Source organism: Scyliorhinus torazame, chromosome 16, assembly GCF_047496885.1.
Source record: "Scyliorhinus torazame isolate Kashiwa2021f chromosome 16, sScyTor2.1, whole genome shotgun sequence".
Lineage (NCBI taxonomy): Eukaryota > Metazoa > Chordata > Chondrichthyes > Carcharhiniformes > Scyliorhinidae > Scyliorhinus > Scyliorhinus torazame.
In genome coordinates, this window is record NC_092722.1 from 60,218,816 (window position 1) to 60,241,443 (window position 22,628).

General features: G+C 49.1%; 1 protein-coding gene across 7 annotated transcripts in view; it reads left to right on the forward strand.

Moving 5' to 3' along the window:
- Positions 1-22,628, forward strand: part of hspg2 (heparan sulfate proteoglycan 2) — a 644,821-nt gene that overhangs the window by 372,483 nt on the left and 249,710 nt on the right. For all 7 annotated transcript variants that reach the window (XM_072478556.1, XM_072478557.1, XM_072478558.1 and 4 more), the window contains 4 exons: positions 591-683; positions 14,880-14,963; positions 18,227-18,457; positions 21,166-21,279. In XM_072478556.1, coding sequence (XP_072334657.1) covers positions 591-683; positions 14,880-14,963; positions 18,227-18,457; positions 21,166-21,279 — 522 coding nt within the window. The remainder of the gene's footprint in view (positions 1-590; positions 684-14,879; positions 14,964-18,226; positions 18,458-21,165; positions 21,280-22,628) is intronic.

The window sequence follows — 22,628 nt, forward strand, 5'->3', positions numbered from 1 at the left end:
GTCAGGACATCAAAACAACTATCCACTAACTAACCTTGATCCATCCTTCTTCCAGCTCAACAGCCTCTGTCCTGGAATGTATCTTTCCCAGCACCCAGGCAGGTCTGCTCTCACAATGACAACAACTGCTAGTTAACGGATAAATGAAACTCATCCAGCTCCACCATCTGTGGGATTCCTGTCTTGTTCCAACTCCTCCTCCTTCCCACACCTAGCCCTCTTCTAATCTGTGCTTGGTTGCTCCACTGCGCTCCTACATCCTGGACTCATTGCGAGTAGCATCACAGGGGATCTATGAATAATGGCACCTTCAACCAAAGTACTGGGACTTTATAATTTAATACTTTTTTAAATGTTGTGAATAAAGTGTTAATTTTGACAAATGTTTTACCTCCTACAGTATTTCAGCAGTTTATAAAATCGATCGTTTTTATTTCTGTAGGTATCTACACTCTGTCATGGTGTCTGACCGTTAAATTCAAGGTGGTACTGGTGGTTCTGTCTGTACTCCTGGTTAAGGAGTGGTGTTAATCAACGTTTTGCATCAGTGTGAAGCATTCCTGTCAGTATTTCTTTGTTCTTTTGCACAGGTGACTTCCTACGGTGGACTCCTTCGATACACACTCTCTTACGATGCTGGGTTCCGAGGTTCCAGAGTACCAGATGCCGACGTGCAGATCATCGTAAGTGACTGCAGTTGTCCAGCTCACAAACTTTTTTAAAAAATCTTTTTATTGGCATTTCCCATATTTATAAACAGTTGTATATATACTCAACACATTTTTCTCGCCCGCGCTAATTTCCTTCATTATATAGAGAGGTTTAGTTTGTCCTTCGTTTAACTGACCCTCCGTACATTTCATTACCCTCTGGATTGGTCTATGGTTCCTCCCCCTTCCCGTTGTCCCCCCCCCCCTTGGCTGCGCAGGCTTTTGGTACCTCATCTGTCTTGGTGTTTTAAAAAAAAATTCTTATTAGGTTACTCCTCGTTGCTGGCCTCGAACAGGTTTTGGAACAGCCGACAAACTGCCCCCAAGTATCCAGGAAGCCTTCCTCTGACCCTCGGGTGGCGTACTTAATCTTCTCCAGGTGGAGAAATTCCGAGAGGTCAGCGAGCCAGTCTGCAGCTTTGGGTGGTGCTGCCGATCGCCAGCCGAGCAGGATTCTCCGGCGTGCGATTAGGGAAGCGAAAGCGAAGGCGTTGGCCCCCTTCCCCATGTGTAACTCTGGTTGCTTCGATACCCCAAAGATTGCCACTATTGGGCATGGCTTCACCCTCACCCCCACAACCTTGGACATTGCCTCGGAGAAGGCTGTCCAGAACCCAGCAAGCTTGGGGCAAGCCCAAAACATGTGGGTGTGGTTGGCCGGGCCCCTCTGGCACCGCTTACATTTGTCCTCCACCTCCGGGAAGAACCTGCTCATTCGGGTTCTGGTCAGGTGTGCTCTGTGCATCACTTTGAGCTGCATTAGGCTTAGCCTTGTGCAGGAGGAGGTGGAGATTTCCCTGCTCAGTACTTCGCTCCAGAGTCTCCACCCTACCTCTGTTCCCAGTTCGTCCTCCCATTTTTGTCTGGTCTCGTCCAGTGGAGTCTGGGTTCTGTCCAGTAGCTGTCCGTATATTTTCCCACATAGCCCCCCCTTCTCGCTGCTTGTGCCTATCAGGTCCTCTAGTAGTGTGGTTTCTGGGGCCCTGGGGTACCTCACTGTCTCTTTGCTGAGGAAGAGTTTTATTTGGAGGTGTCTCATTTCCTGTCCTTTTGTTAGCCTCCACTTCCTCGTCAGTTTGTCTAATGTCACCAGTCTGTGCCCTACGTAGAAGTCCCCGACCGTCAATATGCCCCCGTCCTGCCTCCAACTTTTGAAGGTGGTATCCAGCATGGCTGGGAGGAATCTGTGATTGCCACAGATGGGGGCCATAAGGGATATTTTGGTTATCCTGAAGTGCTGTCTCAACTGGGTTCGCGTTCTCAGCGTGGCCGCTACCACTGGCCTCGTTGTGTATCTTGTTGAGGAGGATGGGAGTGCTGCTGTGGCAGGGCCTGGAAGGTTGTTCCTTTACAGGATACCTCCTCCATTTGTACCCAATCTGTGTCGGGTTCTTGTACCCATCCCCTCACTCTTTCTGCCTTTGCTGCCCAGTGGTAGAATTGTAGGTTCGGTAAGGCCAAGCCCCCTTTGATTTTCCTTCTTTGCAGTGTCTGTTTGGGAATTCTCGGGTTCTTACCCCCCCCCCACACACACACACAAATGCCATGATTAGACTGTCTACATTTTGGAAAAAGGCCTTGGGGATGAAGATCGGAATGGATCTAAACAGGAAGAGGAACCTTGGCATTACGTTCATTTTGATTGTCTGCACTCCCCGCCAGAGAGAGTGGGAGTGAGCCCCACCTTTGAAGGTCTCTTCTTACTTCCTCCACCAGGCTGGTCAGGTTCCACTTGTGGATCTGTGTCCAGTCTCTGGCTATCTGGATCCCCAAGTAGCGGAATCTGTTCTGGGCTGTTTTGAACAGGAGCCCCTACAGCTCTCTCCCTCCCCCGTTTGGGTTCACTGGGAATGCCTCTCTTTTGCCCAGGTTAAGTTTGTAGCCCGAAACGGTTTCAAACTCTTTCAGTGTTTGCAGTTGTGGTGGTATGTATTAGGGGTAATACGGTACACCATGAATGCCGAGGAGCTATTGGAGGACAGATGCTGGGTCCCGATTGGATCTGCCGCCTACTGGGCTCCACCCAGATAGGCGGGGTATAAGAACCCGGTTTACTCCCCGCAGCTGCATTCTGTGACTGAGCTGCTGGGGAACAAGTCTGCTCAATAAAGCCTCGATTGAAGTTCTCTACGTCTCGCCTCGTGTGTGATCGATGGTGCTACAATTTATTGAGCAGACTTAAAAAGGAATATGGAGCTCCGGATCGCCCCGGAGTGCCTGCGAATCGGCCCCCAAGCAGCTAACGCAACATCGGCGTTTAAACACTGGCTGGCGTGCTTTGAGGGATACCTCCGAACAGCCCCCGGCAGACCAGAAGATGCAGGTCCTGCATTCCAGAGTGAGTCCCGAAATCTACGCACTCATCGAGGACGCGGAAGAATTCCCAGCGGCGATCAACTTGCTGAAGGAGATCGACATTAGGCCCGTCAACCAGGTCTACGCACGCTACCAGCTCGCGACGAGACGACAAATCCCCGGGGAATCGCTGGACGAATTCTTCAATGCGCTGACGATCCTGGGAAGAAACTGCGACTGCCCAGCAGTGACGGCGAATGGACATACGGACCTCCGGATCAGAGACGCTTACGTAACAGGTTTGGCATCGTCGCAAATTCGCCAGAGACTTTTAGAGAAAGACTCTCTCGGACTCACAGAGGCACGGGCCCTTGCAGCCTCCCTCGACGTGGCCTCCCAAAACGCCCGCGCCTATGCCCCCGGCCGCACTACAGCCCCTTGGGCTCTGTGGACCCCCACCGCGACCGACCCCCCCCGGCACCCCCCACCCCTCCGCAAGCGTGCGCGGCCAGAATCCCAGACCACCCCGGGGGGGCCCCGCTGCTACTTTTGCGGGCAGCCGAAACACCCCCGCCAGCGCTGCCCGGCCCGCTCGGCCACCTGTAAAAGCTGTGGCAAAAGGGGGCACTATGCAGCGGTGTGCCAGTCCCGTGGGGTCGCCCCTATCTCCGGGGAACAAACGGGACCACGGGCTCAACCCCCCACCAGCGACCCACGGGCGGCCAATGGGCGCCGCCATTCTGAACCCCGGACACCACAAGGGGGGGACGGGCGCCGCCATCTTCCTACCCACGGGCTGCGTGCGATCCATGGGAGCGGCCATTTTGTCCACCCCCGGCCGCGTGCGACCCATGGGAGCAGCCATTTTGTCCACTCCCGGCAGCGTGCGATCCATGGACGCCGCCATCTTGGCTGACAGGCAAGGACCCCAGCGTGGACGGCTCCACACTGCCTGAAGACAACGATCTGATGCACCAACCACGTTTGGCGTCGGTGACCCTCGACCAGTCGCGACCCCGGACGCTCCAGACGACAACGACAAAGGTGCTGGTGAACGGGCACGAGATCGCAAACCTAACGGTGCAGGGGAGAGAGTTCAAAAATTACCGGCTGTATGTCCTCCCCCATCTCTGCGCTCCCACTCTCCTGGGGTTGGACTTCCAATGCAACCTCCAGAGCTTAACATTTAAATTTGGCGGCCCTATACCCCCACTGACTATATGCGGCCTCGCGACACTCCAGGTCGAGCCGCCCTCCTTGTTTGCGAACCTCACCCCGGATTGCAAACCCGTCGCCACTAGGAGCAGACGGTACTGCACCCAGGACCGGACGTTTATCAGGTCCGAAGTCCAGCGGCTGCTGAAGGAAGGCATAATCCAGGCCAGCAATAGTCCCTGGAGAGCTCAGGTGGTAGTAGTGAAGACAGGGGAGGAGCAGAGGATGGTCGTAGACTACAGTCAGACCATCAACAGGTACACGCAGCTAGATGCGTACCCTCTCCCCCGCATATCCGACATGGTCAATCGGATTGCACAGTACAAGGTCTTCTCCACCGTGGACCTTGAGTCCGCCTACCACCAGCTCCCCATTCGCCCCGATGACCGCATGTACACTGCCTTCGAAGCAGACGGGCGGCTATACCACTTCTTAAGGGTTCCATTCGGCGTCACAAACTGAGTCTCGGTCTTCCAACGGGAGATGGACCAAATGGTTGACCAGCACGGTTTACGGGCCACGTTCCCGTACCTCGACAACGTCACCATCTGCGGCCACGACCAGCAGGACCACGACGCCAACCTCCGCAAATTCCTCCAGACCGCTAACGCCCTCAACCTCACCTACAACGAGGAAAAATGCGTGTTTAGCACCGACCGTCTAGCCATCTTGGGCTACATAGTGCGTAATGGAGTGATAGACCACGACCCTGAACGCATGCGCCCCCTCATGGAGTTCCCACTTCCCCACTGTGCCAAAGCCCTGAAACGCTGCCTGGGCTTTTCTTATTACGCCCAGTGGGTCCCCCAGTACGCAGACAAGGCCCGTCCATTAATCCAGTCCACTACTTTTCCCCTGTCGACAGAGGCCCGCCAGGCCTTCAGCCGCATCAAAGCAGATATCGCAAAGGCCACGATGCGCGCCATCGACGAGTCCCTCCCCTTCCAAGTCGAGAGCGACGCATCCGACGTAGCTCTGGCGGCCACTCTCAACCAAGCGGGCAGACCCGTGGCCTTTTTCTCCCGGACCCTCCACGCTTCAGAAATTCACCACTCCTCCGTAGAAAAGGAGGCCCAAGCCATAGTGGAAGCTCTGCGACATTGGAGGCATTATCTGGCTGAAAGGAGATTCACTCTCCTCACTGAGCAACAGTCGGCAGCCTTCATGTTCGAAAATGCACAGTGGGGCAAGATAAAGAACGACAAGGTCCTGCGGTGGAGGATCGAACTCTCCACCTACAACTATGAGATCTTGTACCATCCCGGAAAGCTGAACGAGCCGTCCGATGCCCTATCTCACGGCACATGTGCCAACGCACAAGTGGACCGCCTCCAAGCCCTCCACGAGGACCTCTGCCACCCGGGGGTCACTCGCTTCTACCACTTTATAAAGGCCCGCAACCTCCCGTACTCCGTCGAGGAGGTCCGAACAGTCACCAGGAACTGCCAAATCTGCGCAGAATGCAAACCGCATTTTTTCAGGCCAGATAGAGCGCACCTGATAAAGACTTCCCGTCCCTTTGAACGCCTCAGTCTGGATTTCAAAGGCCCCCACCCCTCCACCGATCGCAACACGTACTTTCTTAACATCGTTGACGAATACTCCCGTTTCCCCTTCGCCATCCCCTGCCCCGACATGACCGCGGCCACGGTCATTAAAGCCCCCTGCACCATCTTTACCCTGTTCGGTTTCCCCGCCTACATCCATAGCGATAGGGGGTCCTCCTTCATGAGTGACGAGCTGCGTCAATTCCTGCTCAGCAAGGGCATAGCCTCGAGCAGGACGACCAGCTACAACCACTGGGGGAACGGGCAGGTAGAGAGGGAGAACAGAACGGTCTGGAAGACCGTCCTATTGGCCCTACGGTCTAGGAATCTCCCAACTTCCCGCTGGCAGGAAGTCCTCCTGAATGCCCTTCATTCTATCCGGTCCCTACTGTGCACCACCACGAAACAAACGCCGCACGAGCGCCTCCTTGTCTTCCCTAGGAAGTCCGCTTCTGGAACGTCACTTCCGACATGGCTGGCAGCCCCGGGAACCATCCTGCTCCGGAAACATGTGCGGGCGCACAAATCAGACCCACTGGTGGAAAAGGTACATCTACTCCACGCCAACCCGCAGTACGCCTACGTGGCGTTCCCAGACGGCCGACAGGACACGGTCTCTCTGCGGGACCTGGTGCCCGCCGGAGCTCCCCACACCCCCCTAACACCAATCACCACCCCCTCACTCCCGCTGGTGCACCCCACAACCACCCCCTTCCCGGGGGGGTCAGTTCTCCTCCCAGGCCCGCCCAGGAGTAAGGAAACAGAGAGGGACAGCGCGATGCTCCCAGAGTCGACCGGACCCGAGCCAGCACCACCACCACCCGGGCTGAGACGATCGGAGAGGGCGACCAGAGCACCATCTCGACTCATCGAGTCGACTTAAGATGTATATAATTCAGTGGCCCAGTAAAGCGGCATTGTTGTAAACAGTGAACGCTGCTAATCGGGTAAAATGTGAATAATTCAGTGGCCCAGTAAAAGCGGCATGGTTGTATATAGTTCAATGGTTAAGGCACCGACCCTGTAAACCCCTACCACCATAACACCCACCACCCCGCCGGGTTCCTTTTTAACAAGGGGAGAATGTGGTGGTATGTGTTAGGGGTAATACGGCACACCATGAATGCCGAGGAGCTATTGGAGGACAGATGCTGGGTCCCGATTGGATCTGCCGCCTACTGGGCTCCACCCAGATAGGAGGGGTATAAGAAGCCGTTTTACTCCCTGCAGCTGCATTCTGTGACTGAGCTGCTGGGGAACAAGTCTGCTCAATAAAGCCTCGATTGAAGTTCTCTACGTCTCGCCTCGTGTGTGATCGATGGTGCTACAGCAGTATTGTCTTCAGTCCCTCCTGTGGCTTCGAGACATAGAGGAGCAGGTCATCTGCATAGAGTGAGACTCTCTGCTCTCTGTTTCCTCTCCGGATTCCCTTCCAGCTTTTCGCGTCCCGCAGGGCTGTCACCAGCGGCTAGCGCGAACAAAAGTGGGGACAGGGGGCAGCCCTGTTTTGTATTTAGAGCTGGTGGTGTTAGTTCGGACGCTCGCTTTGGGAGCATTGTACAGGAGCCTCACCCAGGCGGTGAACCCCGCTCCTAGCCCAAACCGTTCCAGTACCTCGAGGAGGTATTTCCATTCGACTCTGTCGAAGGCCTTTTCTGCGTCCATGGAGACGATCCCCAGAGGGGGTCATTATTACGTTCAGCAGCCGCCTGATGTTCGCTGTGAGCTGCCTACCCTTGACAAAGCCGGTTTGGTCCTCTGCGACCACCTCTGGTACACAGCCCTTCAGCTTTTTGGCCAGGACCTTTGCAAGTATTTTCGCATCCACGTTCAGCAGAGAAATGGGCCTGTATGATCCGCATTCCGTCAGGTCTTTATCTTTTTTGGGTATCAGTGAAATTATGGCCTGCGCTAGCGTGGAGGGCAGGGTACCCCCTGCCAGTGAGTCCGCGAACATGTCCCTTAGGTGTGGGGCCAGGACTGGTGCAAATTTTCTGTAGACGTCTGCCGGGAACCCGTCGGGTCCCGGTGCCTTCCCCGCCTGCATGGAGCTAATGCTCTCCATGATTTCTCCCAGGCCTATTGGTACTTCCAGCTCCGCCCGTCTGTCTTCCCCCACAACTGATAGTTCCAGTCCGTCTAGGAACTGTTTCATCCCCGCATCCCCGTTGGGGGGCTCGGTGGTGTACAGTCCCAGGTAGAAGGTCTCAAATGCCCGATTGACCTCCTTTGCTTCTGTTACCAGTCTGCCTCTGCTATCCTTTACCTGCGCTATTTCCCTTGTGGCTGCCTGCTTTCTCAGCTGGTGAGCCAATAGGCGGCCAGCCTTGTCTCCGTGTTCGTAGAAGGTCCCCTGTGTCTGGCAGAGTTTTCCTAGTGAATAGGAGGTTAAAGTCCATTTGCAGCTTTTTCCTCTCCGCCAGCAGCTCTACAGTCGGGGCCTCGGAGTATTTTCTGTCGCCTTCCAGGATGGAGTCCACTAGCTGTTGCCTGGCCACCCTCTCTTCCCTATCTCTGCTTGCCTTGGAGGCTATGATCTCTCCTCTAATCACGGCCTTCAGTGCCTCCCAGAACATGGAGGGTGAGACCTCCCCGTTTTGGCTGATACTAACATAGTTGCCTATGGCCCCCCATGTTTTCTGACAGAAGGCCTTGTCGGCCAGGAGGTCCGTGTCCAGCCTCCATGTGGGGCGCTGGTCCCAGCCTGTCTCCAACCTCACATCCGTATAGTGTGGAGCGTGGTCAGAGATAACGATCACTGAGTACTCCATTCCCGTGATCCCTGGAGGCACCAATTTCCCCACTGCAAAGAAGTCGATACGGGTGCATACCTTGTGTACTTGTGAGAAGTATGAAAATTCCTTCTCTCCCGGGTGCCGGAACCTCCATGGGTCCACCACCCCCATCTGCTCCATAAATGCTCCTTGTTCCCTAGCCAGGCCAGTCTTTTTCCCCTGTCTGCGGTTTGATCGGTCGGTCAGTGGGTCCTGTACACAGTTGAAGTTGCCCCCATGATCAGTCGGTGTGTGTCAAGGTCGGGGATTTCTGCCATGGCCTTCTTTATAAATTCTGTGTCGTCCCAGTTGGGAGCGCACACATTTACCAGTACGACCGGTGTCCGTTCCAGGACACCGCTGACCATGACGTACCGTCCCCCTGGGTCCGTAACTGTCTTGGTTTCCATAAACCTCGTCCTCTTGCTAATTAATATTGCTACCCCACTAGCCATCGTCCTGTAGCATGAGTGGTATGTCTGTCCCACCCACCCTTTCTTACCAGCAGTCGGTCCTTCTCCCTCAGGTGCGTCTCTTGTAGGTAGATTATGTCTGCTTTTAGGCTTCCTAGGTGGGTGAAGACCCTGGATCTTTTCACCGGGCCGTTGAGTCCCCTTACATTCCAGGTAACAATCCTGGTGGAGGGTTTTCGACCCCCCGGTCCTGCGGGGTCACCCATACTTACCTGGTGGACGCGCCCTTGCATTCCGGGCTTTCCCTCCGTTAGGGGGCCAACCAAAATGGCCGCAGTCACCACACTCGCCATGAGGTCGGACCTCAGGGCTCCGGGGTTTCCTTTTGTCCAGGGGGCACCCAACATGGTCACCAGCTATGTGTACACCACGTGGCTGCGCCCCGCACTCCAGGGTCTACCTTCGCCGTGAAGCCCTCCTGAGTGGCTGTTTTGTGGCACCATCTTGGTTCCTCGCCCTGCTCTATGCCTGCCGAGGTCTGTGTGTAGAAGCCAGGTATTTCTATATTAGGTGTGTTAGAAATACCTGGCTTCTACAGTCGGCCCTTTGGTAAATCGAAAGATTAAGTGAGATAAAAAGATAGCTGTTTAAGCGTACATATTAAGCCCCAGTTTTAAATTAAGGATTAAAAACTGGGGCTTAATATTTACGCTTAAACAACTATCTTTTACCTATATTAGGTGTATTAGAAATACCTGGCTTCTACACTGTGTTCATGCTGCTTATCTACCTCACCCTTCTCTTTGCTTCTCTTTTGTTCTGCGCTCTCCCCCCCCCCCGCCTTAGTCCCTATTCCTCTGTCCACCCCCTGTGTTCTCCCCCCCTTCCCCTTCTGCCCTGTCCTCCCCCCTTCTCTTTGTGCCAGGCACTCCCTCTCCCCTGAGAAGCGTGCCGCGGCCCTCCTTTCTTCCTGCCCTCCCATGTTAGCCCTCCTCGCTAGCACGGTGGGCCCCCTCCCAGCACTTGCCCTGTTCTTGTCCTGTTTTACCTTCCTTTTGCTAGCCCTTGTCTCGCTCTCCTGTCCGCCTTTCTCACCCTCATTCTCCTTGCTTCGCTCCCTCCCCATTGCATTGAGAGGTGGAACGAGCCCGGGAACGAGTCCCGCACAGTGCACCAAACACGCGTGTACAGTTCGTGATCGTATTGTCTCTGTTTGCGGTCTGCCCGCTGCTCTTTGTTCCGATTCTTCCTTTCTTTTCCATCCCCGTCGCTTTCATGATGGCCGTTGCGGCTTTCCCTCATCCAGTTTGGTCGCTCTAACCAACTCCTCCGCTGCCACTGGGATGTTAAAAAACAGCTCCTTCCCCTCAAATGTTATCCAGAGTTTGGCCGGGAATAACATCCCAAATTTCACATTATTTTTGTCGAGTGCTGATTTGGCCCTGTTGAATTCAGCCCTTCTTTTGGCCCTGTTGAATTCAGCCCTTCTTTTGGCCAGGTCCGCCCCAATGTCCTGGTACACCCTTATGGTCTTCCCTTTTCACGTGCTCGATTTTGTCTGTCGGGCCCACTTTAGGATTTTTTTCCCTGTCTTGGAACCTGTGCAGCTTCATGATAATCGCTCTGGGCTGCCCCCCGGCTTTGGGCCTGGGTCGGAACGACCTGTGCGCCCTGTCAATTTCTGAGGGGTTTGGAAACTTCTACCTTCCCACTAGCTTGCCCAGCATTTGGGTGACGTAGCCTGTTTGGCCTCTGCCCGCCATCCCCTCTGGCAGACCCACTATTTTAACATTCTGCCGTCTGGACCTATTTTCCTGGTGCTCCACTTTCCCTCTTAGACTCCCCTGGGTCATTACCAGCCTTTTCACCTCGGTTTTCTGAGTTACCATCCTGTCGCTCTGGTCCAAGGCGGCCCTCTCCAACTCCTGAATCATTTTCTCCTGCACCTCCACCTTCCTTTCCAGACCGTTAATGGTTCGCTGCATTTTGTCCGTTGTCCCCGCCAGCATCTCCTTCATCATTGTGTGGAGCTCCGTCCTGAGTGCGTCCCTCATGGCGTTTATCTCCATTTTTATCTCCTTTATGGCGTTTATTTCCGTTTTCAGCACGCTTCTCCATTCCTCCCCCTGTGCCGGGGGGGGGGGAGGGGGGATGGTCGCCGCGACCTGTTCCTGTTCCGCTGCTTGGCTCGTCAGCTTTTCCACTTCCTGGTTCGCCTGAACCTCCGCCTCACCCCATGCGGTCGTCTGCCTGCGCGGCCGCAGCTCCTGTCCTTTTCCTACACCTTCGCTGCTGCTCCTTCCTACATCTCGCCGTCCCCCCGATTTATTATTTGCAGGCATATTTCTGTTATGTACCTTTCTCTTTTTTTCCTGGGTTTTGGTGCGAAAAATAATTTTTTTTTTTTTGTTCCCCCCCCCCCCCCCAAAGAACCCCCCCCAAGGGTTTTTTCGCCTTTTAAAAAACAATTTTAAAAAAAAAAAAGTTTTTTTTTTTTTAAAAGGTTTTTTTTTAATTTTCAGGAGAGGAACAAGAAAGATTGAATTAAAAAAATATATTATTTTGTTTTTGTGTTATCCTCTCTGTGCTCCGACTTTCAGGCAGTTTCTGAGCGATCCCCATTCCTCCTCCACGTGCAGCTCACCGGGACCAGTCTCGCCTCTTTTTTTTCCCCCTCTTCAGCTCCGTGGAACGGAGCTTTGGCGCCTGGGCAGGGCTGATTTCACGGGACTTAAAACATTTTTTTTTAAACTCACCGGGAAAACCCCCGTTAAAAGCCGCAATTTCGTGGATGTGCGGGAGCGCCTTTGCTGCGGCCGCTCTGTTCGCGATCGCCACTGGAAGTCCATCCCAGCTCACAAACTTTTGAGTCTGTAAAAATGGAGATAGCCGTTTCGTGAAATGTTGATCTTGGATATCCACCATATACCTTTCTGGGAAGACCGAAGTTGTGGGTGTGGCATTGATTTGAGAGAATAAATAGCCGTAAAAACACACACTAACCTTTGGAGCCAGTGAGTATCCCATGCATCCGCTCTGCGGATCATGTGGACCCCATATTTTTTTCAAGCTGGTTTACACTGGGATGGAGAGAGCTTCTTGCTGATGGAGTACATGTTCATCACTATGCCTAATTCATTCAGAAGATGTGGGTCATGATTTCTGAACCGTTGTCAGGGAAACGCACCGTTCTCTCGGCCCTTACAAAATGGTGGCTGTTGAAGGCACTTTTCCTCCTTTGAATAATGCTGCTTTGCAACTTTTCATCATATGCTTTACTCTTTGGGTCCTATCTTTGTTTATCGGGTGAATTTGTCCTTTGGCTTGTAAATTCCAAGCTTTTTGGGGGTTTTTGCAAGTTTGTTTCCACATTCTGATTTGAAGGAGCTCACAGCTGTTGAGGGATAGGTATTGACGGGTACCTATTGCATCATGTAGCTTTTGTCCATTACAGCGACTTGCCATGACTCATGTGTATGTTCAGGCTTTCAATTATCGTTAAATGTGAGCCGGACTGGGAAATGGGGATCTATGAGGTGCAGTGAAGAAGTTGTGAGTTGTGAACAATTAGTTAATTTGGAACAGATCGGCAGGCAGCACCACGTGACTCAGAATCTTGGGCCGTCTATCCAATGCATTGTAGTCTTACCTTACCCAATTTCTTGAACTGTGAAGTCTTTTTATGTACCTGTGTCCAGGTAGAGTATGTAACATTCAGCCTGGTCAGAACCTGCTGCCAAGGCAGAATGTACGGCTGTGTAACGCAAAGTCTCAAAGTAGACATCTCTCCCTATGCAGTAGTACATCCAATTTGCCAACCTTCAAAGCGGACTGGGCAAGGTTCACATCATTCATCCACGAGAAAATGTTTTGTGCCTCCCTGTTGCCTTTCCTTCCACTTCTTTCATTTAAACTCCTTCTGTCTCCCGCTGTCTTTGACAAAGGCTGGCAAGTATTTATAATTAACTTTGTAGCTCTATAAAAGGTGACATTATGTTTTTCCACTATTGCAGCCACTTGGTTTTATCATAGACTAGAATCCCTACAGTACAGAAGGAGGCCATTTGGCCCATCGAGTCTGCGCCAACCCTAGGCCCACGCCCCCAACGTATCCCCGTAACCCCACTTAACATTTTTAGTGCTAAGGAGCAATTTGGCATGACAACCCACCTAATCTGCACATCTTTGGTGCGCTGATCATTTAATTTGAGTTGCCGTTGGATAATATGCAATCCTCATTAAACTGGCTCCTTGCACCAAATCACAGCTGTGTCGGTATCCATCAGTAATTGGTCCAGTGAGCTGTTTTCATAAAAATGTGCGCAATTGGCTCACTAGGTCAGTTTTGCTGCAGACTTGGGCTGAAAATCCTGAACTTAATAGAAAGCTGAAAATTAGCGTTTATGTCACCTGTGTCGCATCATCACTGAAGTTGCCTCAGCTTAATTTGTCAATTGAAATGCGCGCACACACCTAAGAAAGCCTGGTTTACCCGCACAGTTACCTGCCCTGTTCGTTAAGTTTATAAAGTATGCCGGCCTGGCGTTGGTCATACCAACGCACAGCATCTCCCAGTAAAAGAAAGGAAAAAAAATGCGAGATGTTAAAGGGCTCCAGGGAACAATAGCAATTGGCAAACAGGTTGTATATAGTTGGATGAGGATAATAAAATGAATCATTCCACCCCGGGTAATTTCAAAGGATTTGGATTTGATTTATTGTCACGTGCACCGAGGTACAGTGAAAAATATTGTTCTGCGTACGGTCCAGACAGATCGTTCCATTAATGAAAAAACATAGGACATACATAAATGCACAATGTAAATACATAGACTCAGTAGGGAAGATGTGTGCTGAGATCAGTTCCAGTCCGTCAGAGGGTCATTCAGGAGTCTGGTAACAGCGGGGAAGAAGCTGTTTTTGAACCTGTTAGTGCGTGCTCTGACTTTTGTAGTATCTTCCTCCTCCCCTGCCTAGTGGAAATCCTTTTCTCAAATAATTTATCCCTAAATCCTGATATTTGTCAACCTATCTGAAGCTTAAAATTGGTTCAGTGGATTTGATAAAGGTGTTTAAAATCATGAAAGGTGTTGATGGAGCAAATAGAGAGAGACTAGCTGCAGTAGCTGACTGGTCGATAACCTGAGTGGACAAAATTAAAGTGCAGTAAGAAGTCTTACAACACCAGGTTAAAGTGCAACAGGTTTGTTTCAAACACTAGCTTTCGGAGCACTGCTCCTTCCTCAGGTGAATGAAGAGATATACCTCTTCATTCACCTGAGGAAGGAGCAGTGCTCCGAAAGCTAGTGTTTGAACCAAACCTGTTGGACTTTAATCTGGTGTTGTCAGACTTCTCACTGTACTCACCCAAGTCCAACGCCGGCATCTCCACATCAGAATTAAAGTGATCAGCAAAAGAACTAGAGATGACGTGAGAAAAAGTTTTGTTTTAATGCAGCATGTAATGCTTGCCAGTGTGGTGGGTGCAGATTCAGGAGCAGCCTTCCAAGAAGGTTTGGAAACATACGTGATGGGGAAAGGACTTCAGGAATATGTGGAAAGAGCAGTCGCCCTTCAAAAGAGTAAGCACAGACTCGGTCGACTGAATAGCCCCCTTCAGTGCTATGCTTCCATGGCACATTTCTTAAATTTAAGTTAGATGTTTTGAAGATCTTTGAAGAGCCCACCCTGAAACTTCAGAAGTTTTATTCTTTGGGCCTCTGAAGTGTGTCAGCACTCCCAGCGGGAGCACAGTGAGAACCCTCCAGATCCAGTGATGGGTAACCTTTATTAAAAGTATAAAAGGAATCGTTGTACAATCCTTTTTGCGAGAACAATCATTACGTTGTACTTTCTCCATGCTTAACAGTGTACAGACCTATTGATTGTTAACCTGAAAATGTTTTTGCTTGCGTGATCTTTCAGGGCAACGACATCACCTTGGTGACCTACCACCATCACCAGCTGCAGCCAAGAGAGATGAAGTCCTTTGAGGTCATGCTCAAGGAGGTAAAGGGTTAAGTTTTGCACGTTCTGTTTCACCATTCCTCCTGTAAACACCTTCGGCAGTGGTAAAGTCAGATCCATGAGTGTCTTGGAGACGAGTTGCTAAGTTACTCCACAAGAGTTGTTCTCGGGGCGAAAGGGCTCATGATCCCCATTTTATTCATTCCTTATTGTGAATTTAGATCCACAGATGGAGGTCAATTAGCTTTGTTGATGAGACGCCCAGAGTGTGATGCATAATGATGCCACTGGTGTGGGTTCAATCTACACACTAGTTGAAGCAGTTCGTGGAGATCTGTCTCCTTGCCTTGCCCAGACTTGGTGCAGAGTGGTGCCCCTCAAGCTATATAAACCATGTGTCTCTCTTTTAAAGAGAGATGCCTGAGTATTTCATGGACTATGGCCAATACCATAGGTACTCAAATTTTCTGCCATGCCAAGAAAGGTAGGGGTACACATTCACTACAAATACGTACCATAAGATGCCTCAGGATTTTAAATGGAAATATTTGGCAATTTTAGGTGATTTTATTCTTGCAGAAAATAAAGTAATATAATTTTTTTAAATATATGGTGTCCTGTTGTAATTGGAAAATATCTTTTGCATCTGTGTTTACCAAAGAAGCAGATGGTGTCAGAGCGATAGAGGAGGAAACTCTGTCACTTGTCGAGTCCCAAATTGATGAGGAGGAAATGTTGGATTAATTGTCAGTACTTAAAAGTTGACAGTGCACTGAGAACAATGAGATGCATCCGAGGATATTGAAGGAAGTGAGAATGAAATTTCCCACTGGCCAGATTTTTTCAGTCTTCGCTGGACTCTGGTGAAGTGCCAGAGGACTGGAGAACTGCAGACATTAGACCCTTGTACAAAAGAGCCTGTAAGGATAAGCCCAGCAATTACAGACCAGTCCATTTAACTTTAACGGTGGAGAAGCTTCTGGAAACGATTATTTGGGATAGAATTAGTGGGTTTATTAGAAAGAGCCAACATTAATTTCTAAATGGGGAAATCGTGTTTAACTAATTTGTTGTTGTTTTTGAGGAGGTAACAGAGAGGGCCAGTGAGGGTAATGCTGTTGATGTGGACTTTCAAAAGGCATTCAGTACAGTGCTTTGCAAAAGACTTGTGAGAAAAGTTAGAGCACATGGAATAAAAAGAACAGTACCAATGTGGATTTAAAATTAGCTGAATAATAGAAGGCCAAGTTTACTGGGTATTTTTCGGACTGGAAGGAAGGTTTGTCGAGGATTTCCCAGCATCAATATGGGGACACTTGCTCTTCCTGATATATATTAATGATCTCGATCTTGGTGTGCAGGAGACAATTTCAAAGTTGGCGAATGACGCACAGCTTGGAAATATTGAAAACTGTGAGGAGGACACTGCAGAACCTCAAAAGGACATAGAAATGTTGGTGGAGTGGGCAGATAGAAGGCAGATGAAGTTCAATGTGGAGAAGTTTGAGGTGATGCATTTTAGTAGGAAGAACATGGACAGACAATATTTCTTAAGGTACAGAGGGACCTGGGTGCATATGTCCATAGATCATTGAAGGTGGCAGGACAATTGGAGAGAGCAGTTAATAAAACATAATGTATTCTGGGCTTTATTAATAGGGACATAGAGTACAAAAGCTAAGACGGTTATGCTGAACTTACACAAGACACTAGTTAGACTTCAGCTGGAATATTGTGTACAGTTTGTGCGCCATACTGTAGGGAGGATGTGAACCCATTGGCGAGAGTGCAGGAGAGGTTTACAAACATGGTTCCAGGGATGAGAAACTTCAGTTATGGGGATAGATTGGAGAGGTTGGAACGGTGTTCCTTGGAGTGAAGAAGGCTGAGAGGAGATTTGGTAAAGATGTTCAAAATCGTGAGGGGGCTGCACAGCGTGGACGGGGAGAAACTGTTCTAATCCTTAAAAGGAGTGAAAACAGGAGGGCACAGATTTGAATTGATTCGCAGAAGAAGCAAATGCGACATGTGAGAAAAATCTTCTCACGCAATGAGCGGTTTGGATCTGGAATGAACTGCTTGGTAAGTGTGGTGGAGGCAGGTTCAATCGAGGCATTCAAGAGGGCATTAGATGATTATGTGCAGGGGTATGGGGAAAAGGCAGGGGAATGGCACTCAGTTGTGGTGCTCATTCGGAGGGCAGGTGCAGACACGATGGGCCAAATGGCCTCCTGCACCATAACAATCATGTGACACGATAAGCTCTGTACAACTACAATAAGCAAATTTATTCATGGTGAGTCCAGCAGTGTGAATAGTGATTAATACAATGAGTACAGCAGCAAAAATAATGATAACATCAATTAAGGCGGCTATAGAAACTTCTAACGATTTTTACGCGATGGGATCTTTAATGTACATTTAAATATTTAAAGTGTAACATGTCATTGGAGCGATGGCATCTCTGACTGAGCAGAGCTTCCTCATGAGTTGTGATATTTCCTTGATTAAGTGCTTAGATCCTGAAAATGGCTTGAACGTCCTGAGTGAGAAGCAAGAGTGATCCTAACTATGCCAAGCCAATGAATGTGCTACTGGGAGACACCAACAATACAATATTGGTTCACATTTACCTTTATACAGAAATGATTCGCAAATCATGAACAGGGACCACTCTGTATAAATTATTTTAGTTTGAAGGTAGTGCTGGTTTTCCTTCAAGGCACTACGTAATCTGGCGAAGGAAAGAATATAGTGTAAATTTATTATTGTATATCTTTAAGAACTAGTTAAAACCTGGTTGAAACTTTTCGTCCTGTTTTAAATGAATTCATATATGGATTAGGAGCAGGGAATAGCCATTCGGTCCCTCAAGGCTGCTCCGCCAGTCAATAAGGTTAAGGCTGAACAGATTGTGGCCTCAATACCACATCCCACCTAATCCCAATGCCAGCTGACTAACTTATAATCAAGGTAGGTTTGCAGTTCTCCAAGCAACTGCCAAAAAAACAGGTGCAATTTATATTTGGAGCTCAATTTAGTTGAAAACGCTCTTCTATGTTTGCCTGGTAACTGAGTAAATAATGTAAGCATTGTTGAGCACTATGTCTTCTGAACATTTAAAATGGCTAATGTTAGTTTTCCAATCACCTTTTAACTGAATCTTTGCTTTGGTGCCCGGGTTTAGACACTGGAACAGTTTGATGTGAGCTGAATTTTAATTTTAGTTGTCAGTGGGAGCGGGATTTTTGCTCAGGACCATGTGGTGGGAGTCAGCAAAATGAGAAACTTTTCTTCCCTTTCAGCAATTCTGGAAGCGCCCTGATGGTCAGCAAGCCACCCGGGAACATCTCCTGATGGTCCTCGCTGACTTAGACGAAGTCCTCATCCGTGCCACCTACTCGACTGACATGATCTCTGCCAGCCTCTCCGATGTGAGCATGGAGATCGCAGTGCCATTCAATACCAACCTGGCGCAGGCACTGCAAGTGGAAGAATGTCGTTGCCCCCTGGCGTACCACGGCTTGTCCTGCCAGGTAACTACATCAAAACCTCCCTGGCTGAATCTGACCTCCATTAAATCTGTAACTTGTAAGGTCAAAATCAGCAACTTGTATCCATGGTGCACCTTTACAACAGTTTAGAAAGAAGGTCTCAAGGCATTTCACAGGAACGTTCTTGGGCAAAGTTTAACACTAAAGTACATCGGGAGAAATTAGGAGAAATGTCGAAAAGCTTCGTCAAAGGGGAAGGCTTTAAGGGAGGGGAAGGTTTAGGAGGAAATTCCAGAGCCAAATGCCTTGGCACCGGAAGGCATGGCTGCCAGTGGTAGATTAAAGTTGGAGATGCACAAGAAGCGAGAATTAGAGGAGTCTTCGAGGTGTAGGACTGGAGGATATTATAGAGATTGGGGAAGCAAAAGCCATGGAAGGATTGAACATATAGATGAGGTCCACACACTATGTCCTCTTAACATTTCCTTTCATAGAGTCATAGAATCACTACAGTGCAGAAGGAGGCCACCTGGCCCATCAAGTCTGCACCTACCCTCTGAAAGAGCACCCAACCGAGGCCCACTCCCCTGCCCAATCCTCACAACCCCATAACTCCACCATCCCAATGGACAGCACGGTAGCACAAGTGATTAGCACTGTGGCTTCACAGCACCAGGGTCCCAGGTTCGATTTCCTGCTGGGTCGCTGTCTGTGCGGAATCTGCACGTTCTCCCCGTGTTTGCGTGGGTTTCCTCCGGGTGCTCCGCTTTCCTCCTACAGTCCAAAGACGTGCGGGTTAGGTGGATTGGCCATGATAAATTGTCCTTAGTGACCAAAGAGGGTTAGGAGGGGTTACTGGGTTGCAGGGATGGGGTGGAAGTGAGGGCTTAAGTGGGTCGGTGCAGACTCGATGGGCCGGATGGTCTCCTTCTGCACTGAATGTTCTATCTATCCATCTACATAAGGGGCAATTGATCATGGCCAGTCTAACCTGCTCATCTTTGGACTTACATTTTACTACTTAAATTTTTCTCTCTCAAACACAATTTCTGATGTACGTGATCAGTTGAAGTGATAGATTCTGTACAATGACCCATTCTGTAATTGAAGCAATGGGAGATCGGAGCATTCACTGATGACAGAAGTAAGTTTTAAAAGTGGGATGTCTGGCACAGTGATCAAAGCCTGATGTCCCCAAACCTGCCTGCCACTGCTATGCTACAGGAAGAGGCAGGCCTCCGAGCGTCATTGATCATCTGTGAATAACTCCAGGTGATGTGTATCCATGGACTGTTGTCCATGAGGTTTATTGCAGCCAAATCCCACCCATTTCTCACTTTGAATACATGCCTGTATACCTATAATAGATGTTATTATAGAAGGTGCTATTGCTGTGGAAGTATGATGGCATCATCTGTCTCTGTAGATGACAGACTGCACTCAGGATGTGTGGCACCTCTGGATTGAGCATGCCTGTTGTGGCTGTGGCCATTAATCCGTAAGTGGCAGTCCATTCTGCAGCTGCCACAGCTGAATAGAATTGGCCCGAGGTAGACTGATGATTTTTCCTTCCAGCGGGCGATCTCTTTTCTGAGATCTAGTCATTTTTTTTGTCCTCTGCTTTTTCTACATTTTTCTGTCTGATAGTCTCCAGGCACTCCAATCAATGGTCAGCAGCAACAATACCCAGTCCATCTGCAGATTATTGTAGATGTCAATGTAGAAATTAACCTCTGAAGCTTCAAAATCCTGCCAAAAAAGACCGTCCACTTGTATGCCAAGTATAAAAGTGAACACCGGTGTGGGTGATATCCATCTTTGTCAATTGCCACGTGGGGTTTCCTCTGCGTCAGCATCTTTTCAACTCCAGCTCACTCTTGGATCACAATCCATACCACCTGCTTGGTCCCTGCACTCAGTTACAAGATGCCGGTATATAAACCATACATTTATAAGATGAAAAATTGAGGCTCATTGGTGAAGTCAAAACTAAGACACACAAACTTTCCTTGTTGAGAGAGTTTATTGCCTTTGTTCAGCATTAATACTCCTCCCATACACCCAGTGTCCCAGCTATCTCCTAGTTCTATGTGTTCAAATATAGGTCACCAGTTTCCCTGAAAAATGTAATTGACATTAACAAATATTTACTATGTAAATTGATAAGACACTGGCATTTGGTGCCAAAAAATTTGTGTCATCTTATACAGGTCAATTTATATCTAAGGTATTTATATAATTCAGCACTTGTGTAAAGACAAGTAAATGAATGAAGTGTTGAAGATGAGAAATCAGGATTTTTTAATGTAGCGAGTTATTATGATTGAGAAGGAAAAGTGTGGTGGAAGCAGTCTCCGTAGATTTCAAAAGGAAATAGGTAAATACTAGAAAAGAGCAACTTGCCTGGCTATGGGGGAAAAGAAGCTAAAACTTGGACTAATCAATAGTTCTTTCAAAACGTCAATGGGCTTCCTGTGCTATAAGGTTCTATAAACCAGTTAAAGACTCCTGTGCATTGGCCTCTACAAGACCTTTCAGTTGTGAACATTGTGAATGTTGATTTCGACCCAGGGCTGCCGTTTTTGTCACCCAGGCGAAGATGATTCGATGGGTTAGCAAGAAACGTGCACCGCAATTTCAGAGTTTTTTGATTTCTCTGGCTTTGTTCAGCTAAAGTGAACCCTAGGTAGGCAATTGAATAAAGGACGATATGTTCAATCTCTTTCTACATTGTCCTGTTTCTCTCCTAGGACTGTGCTCCTGGTTACACAAGGACTGGAGGAGGTCTCTACCTCGGAGACTGCAAGTTGTGTGAATGTAATGGGCACTCCACGTCCTGTCACCCAGAGAATGGCCTTTGCTCGGTACGTACTTTGACTACCTATTTCCGTATACTAGGAATTTAGCAAAGAATGAGCTGTATCTAGATGGCTCCCTTCCATAATTACCTTCAGAAATCTCTGTCTCACGTTTGCAGGGAATTGTCAACAAGTAAGTTCTCATTTTAAAAGGGCCTTTTACAGATCCCATGACAAAGTGAGTGGAATATGAAAGATGGCCTATTCACAGTTGAGTGCTTTAGTGCCTGCACCACATTCACTCTTCAGTGTTAATTCATTTTGGGAGGGCCAAGGGGAATCCAACACGAGTTTGTAGAGTCAAAGAGAAATTAACTTTATTTACAACAATATGTACACAGTACCAGCAGTATACCACTGGTTCACTCTGTGCCGGTACCACACTGACCAGCTCTATTTATACAGCTGCACTGCTAACGCTTGCCCCGCTCCCCTCATGGGGGAGCTCATATGCCCTGCCCCTACCAGGAGTAGCCCATTTTAATTTGTCCTTCAGTTTGTATCCTTTATTATATTGATTTGATTGGACCCTAAAATACCAGGGCCAGCATTTATTGTCCATCCCTAATTGCCCTTGAGAAGGTGGTGGGTGAGCTGCTTTCTTGAACCGCTGCAGTCAGTGTGATGTAGGTCCACCCACTGTGCTGATGCTGAAAGTTGGTCAGTCCATACATACCACTTTCAACGTGGCAACATCTCTAGTTACACACTCTAAACCCTGCTGCTTTAAGATTGCGTCTGATCAGCCATAATGCTAAGATGGGACTTTGTGCCACACTTCACTGTGCAACAGGTGAGTGCAGGTGAGTACCATCCATTCCTCTCTCACCATCAGCTATAATCTCACCATCCTTCACCTATTTTTTTTTTTCTCTTTGCTTTAACATTATTACTTCCGTTTCGCTTTTTACAGATCAGGAAATCACATTCACAGGTCATTCAACCCTTCCTGCCTCTGCCAGCACCTTGAGAGTTAGTCTCATTCCATCGCTCTTTCCAGAGCCCTATAAGTGTTTCCTTGTCAAGTATTCTGCAATTCCCTTCTGAATATTGCTGTGGGGTACCCAATTGTCGCCAGCCAATAGGATCCGGGCAGGTTATAACAATTCAGCAAAGTGTTTTTCCCGTCAATGAGTGTTGAGGCTCCCCAGTAGCTCTGCTGGTTAAGCTGGTCCACCGCTAAGCTTGCAGACCAAACATGTTCTGAATATGATTCCCCAGCATGTACTGATCAAAGCTAGTGAGGTGTTGGAAGTAGTAATATTCCCATTGCTGGCATACACTGGCTAGACTCACACTCACAGAATTGCCACTTAACTAAAGTATTGAAGATGGCCTTGTTAAATATTTAAATA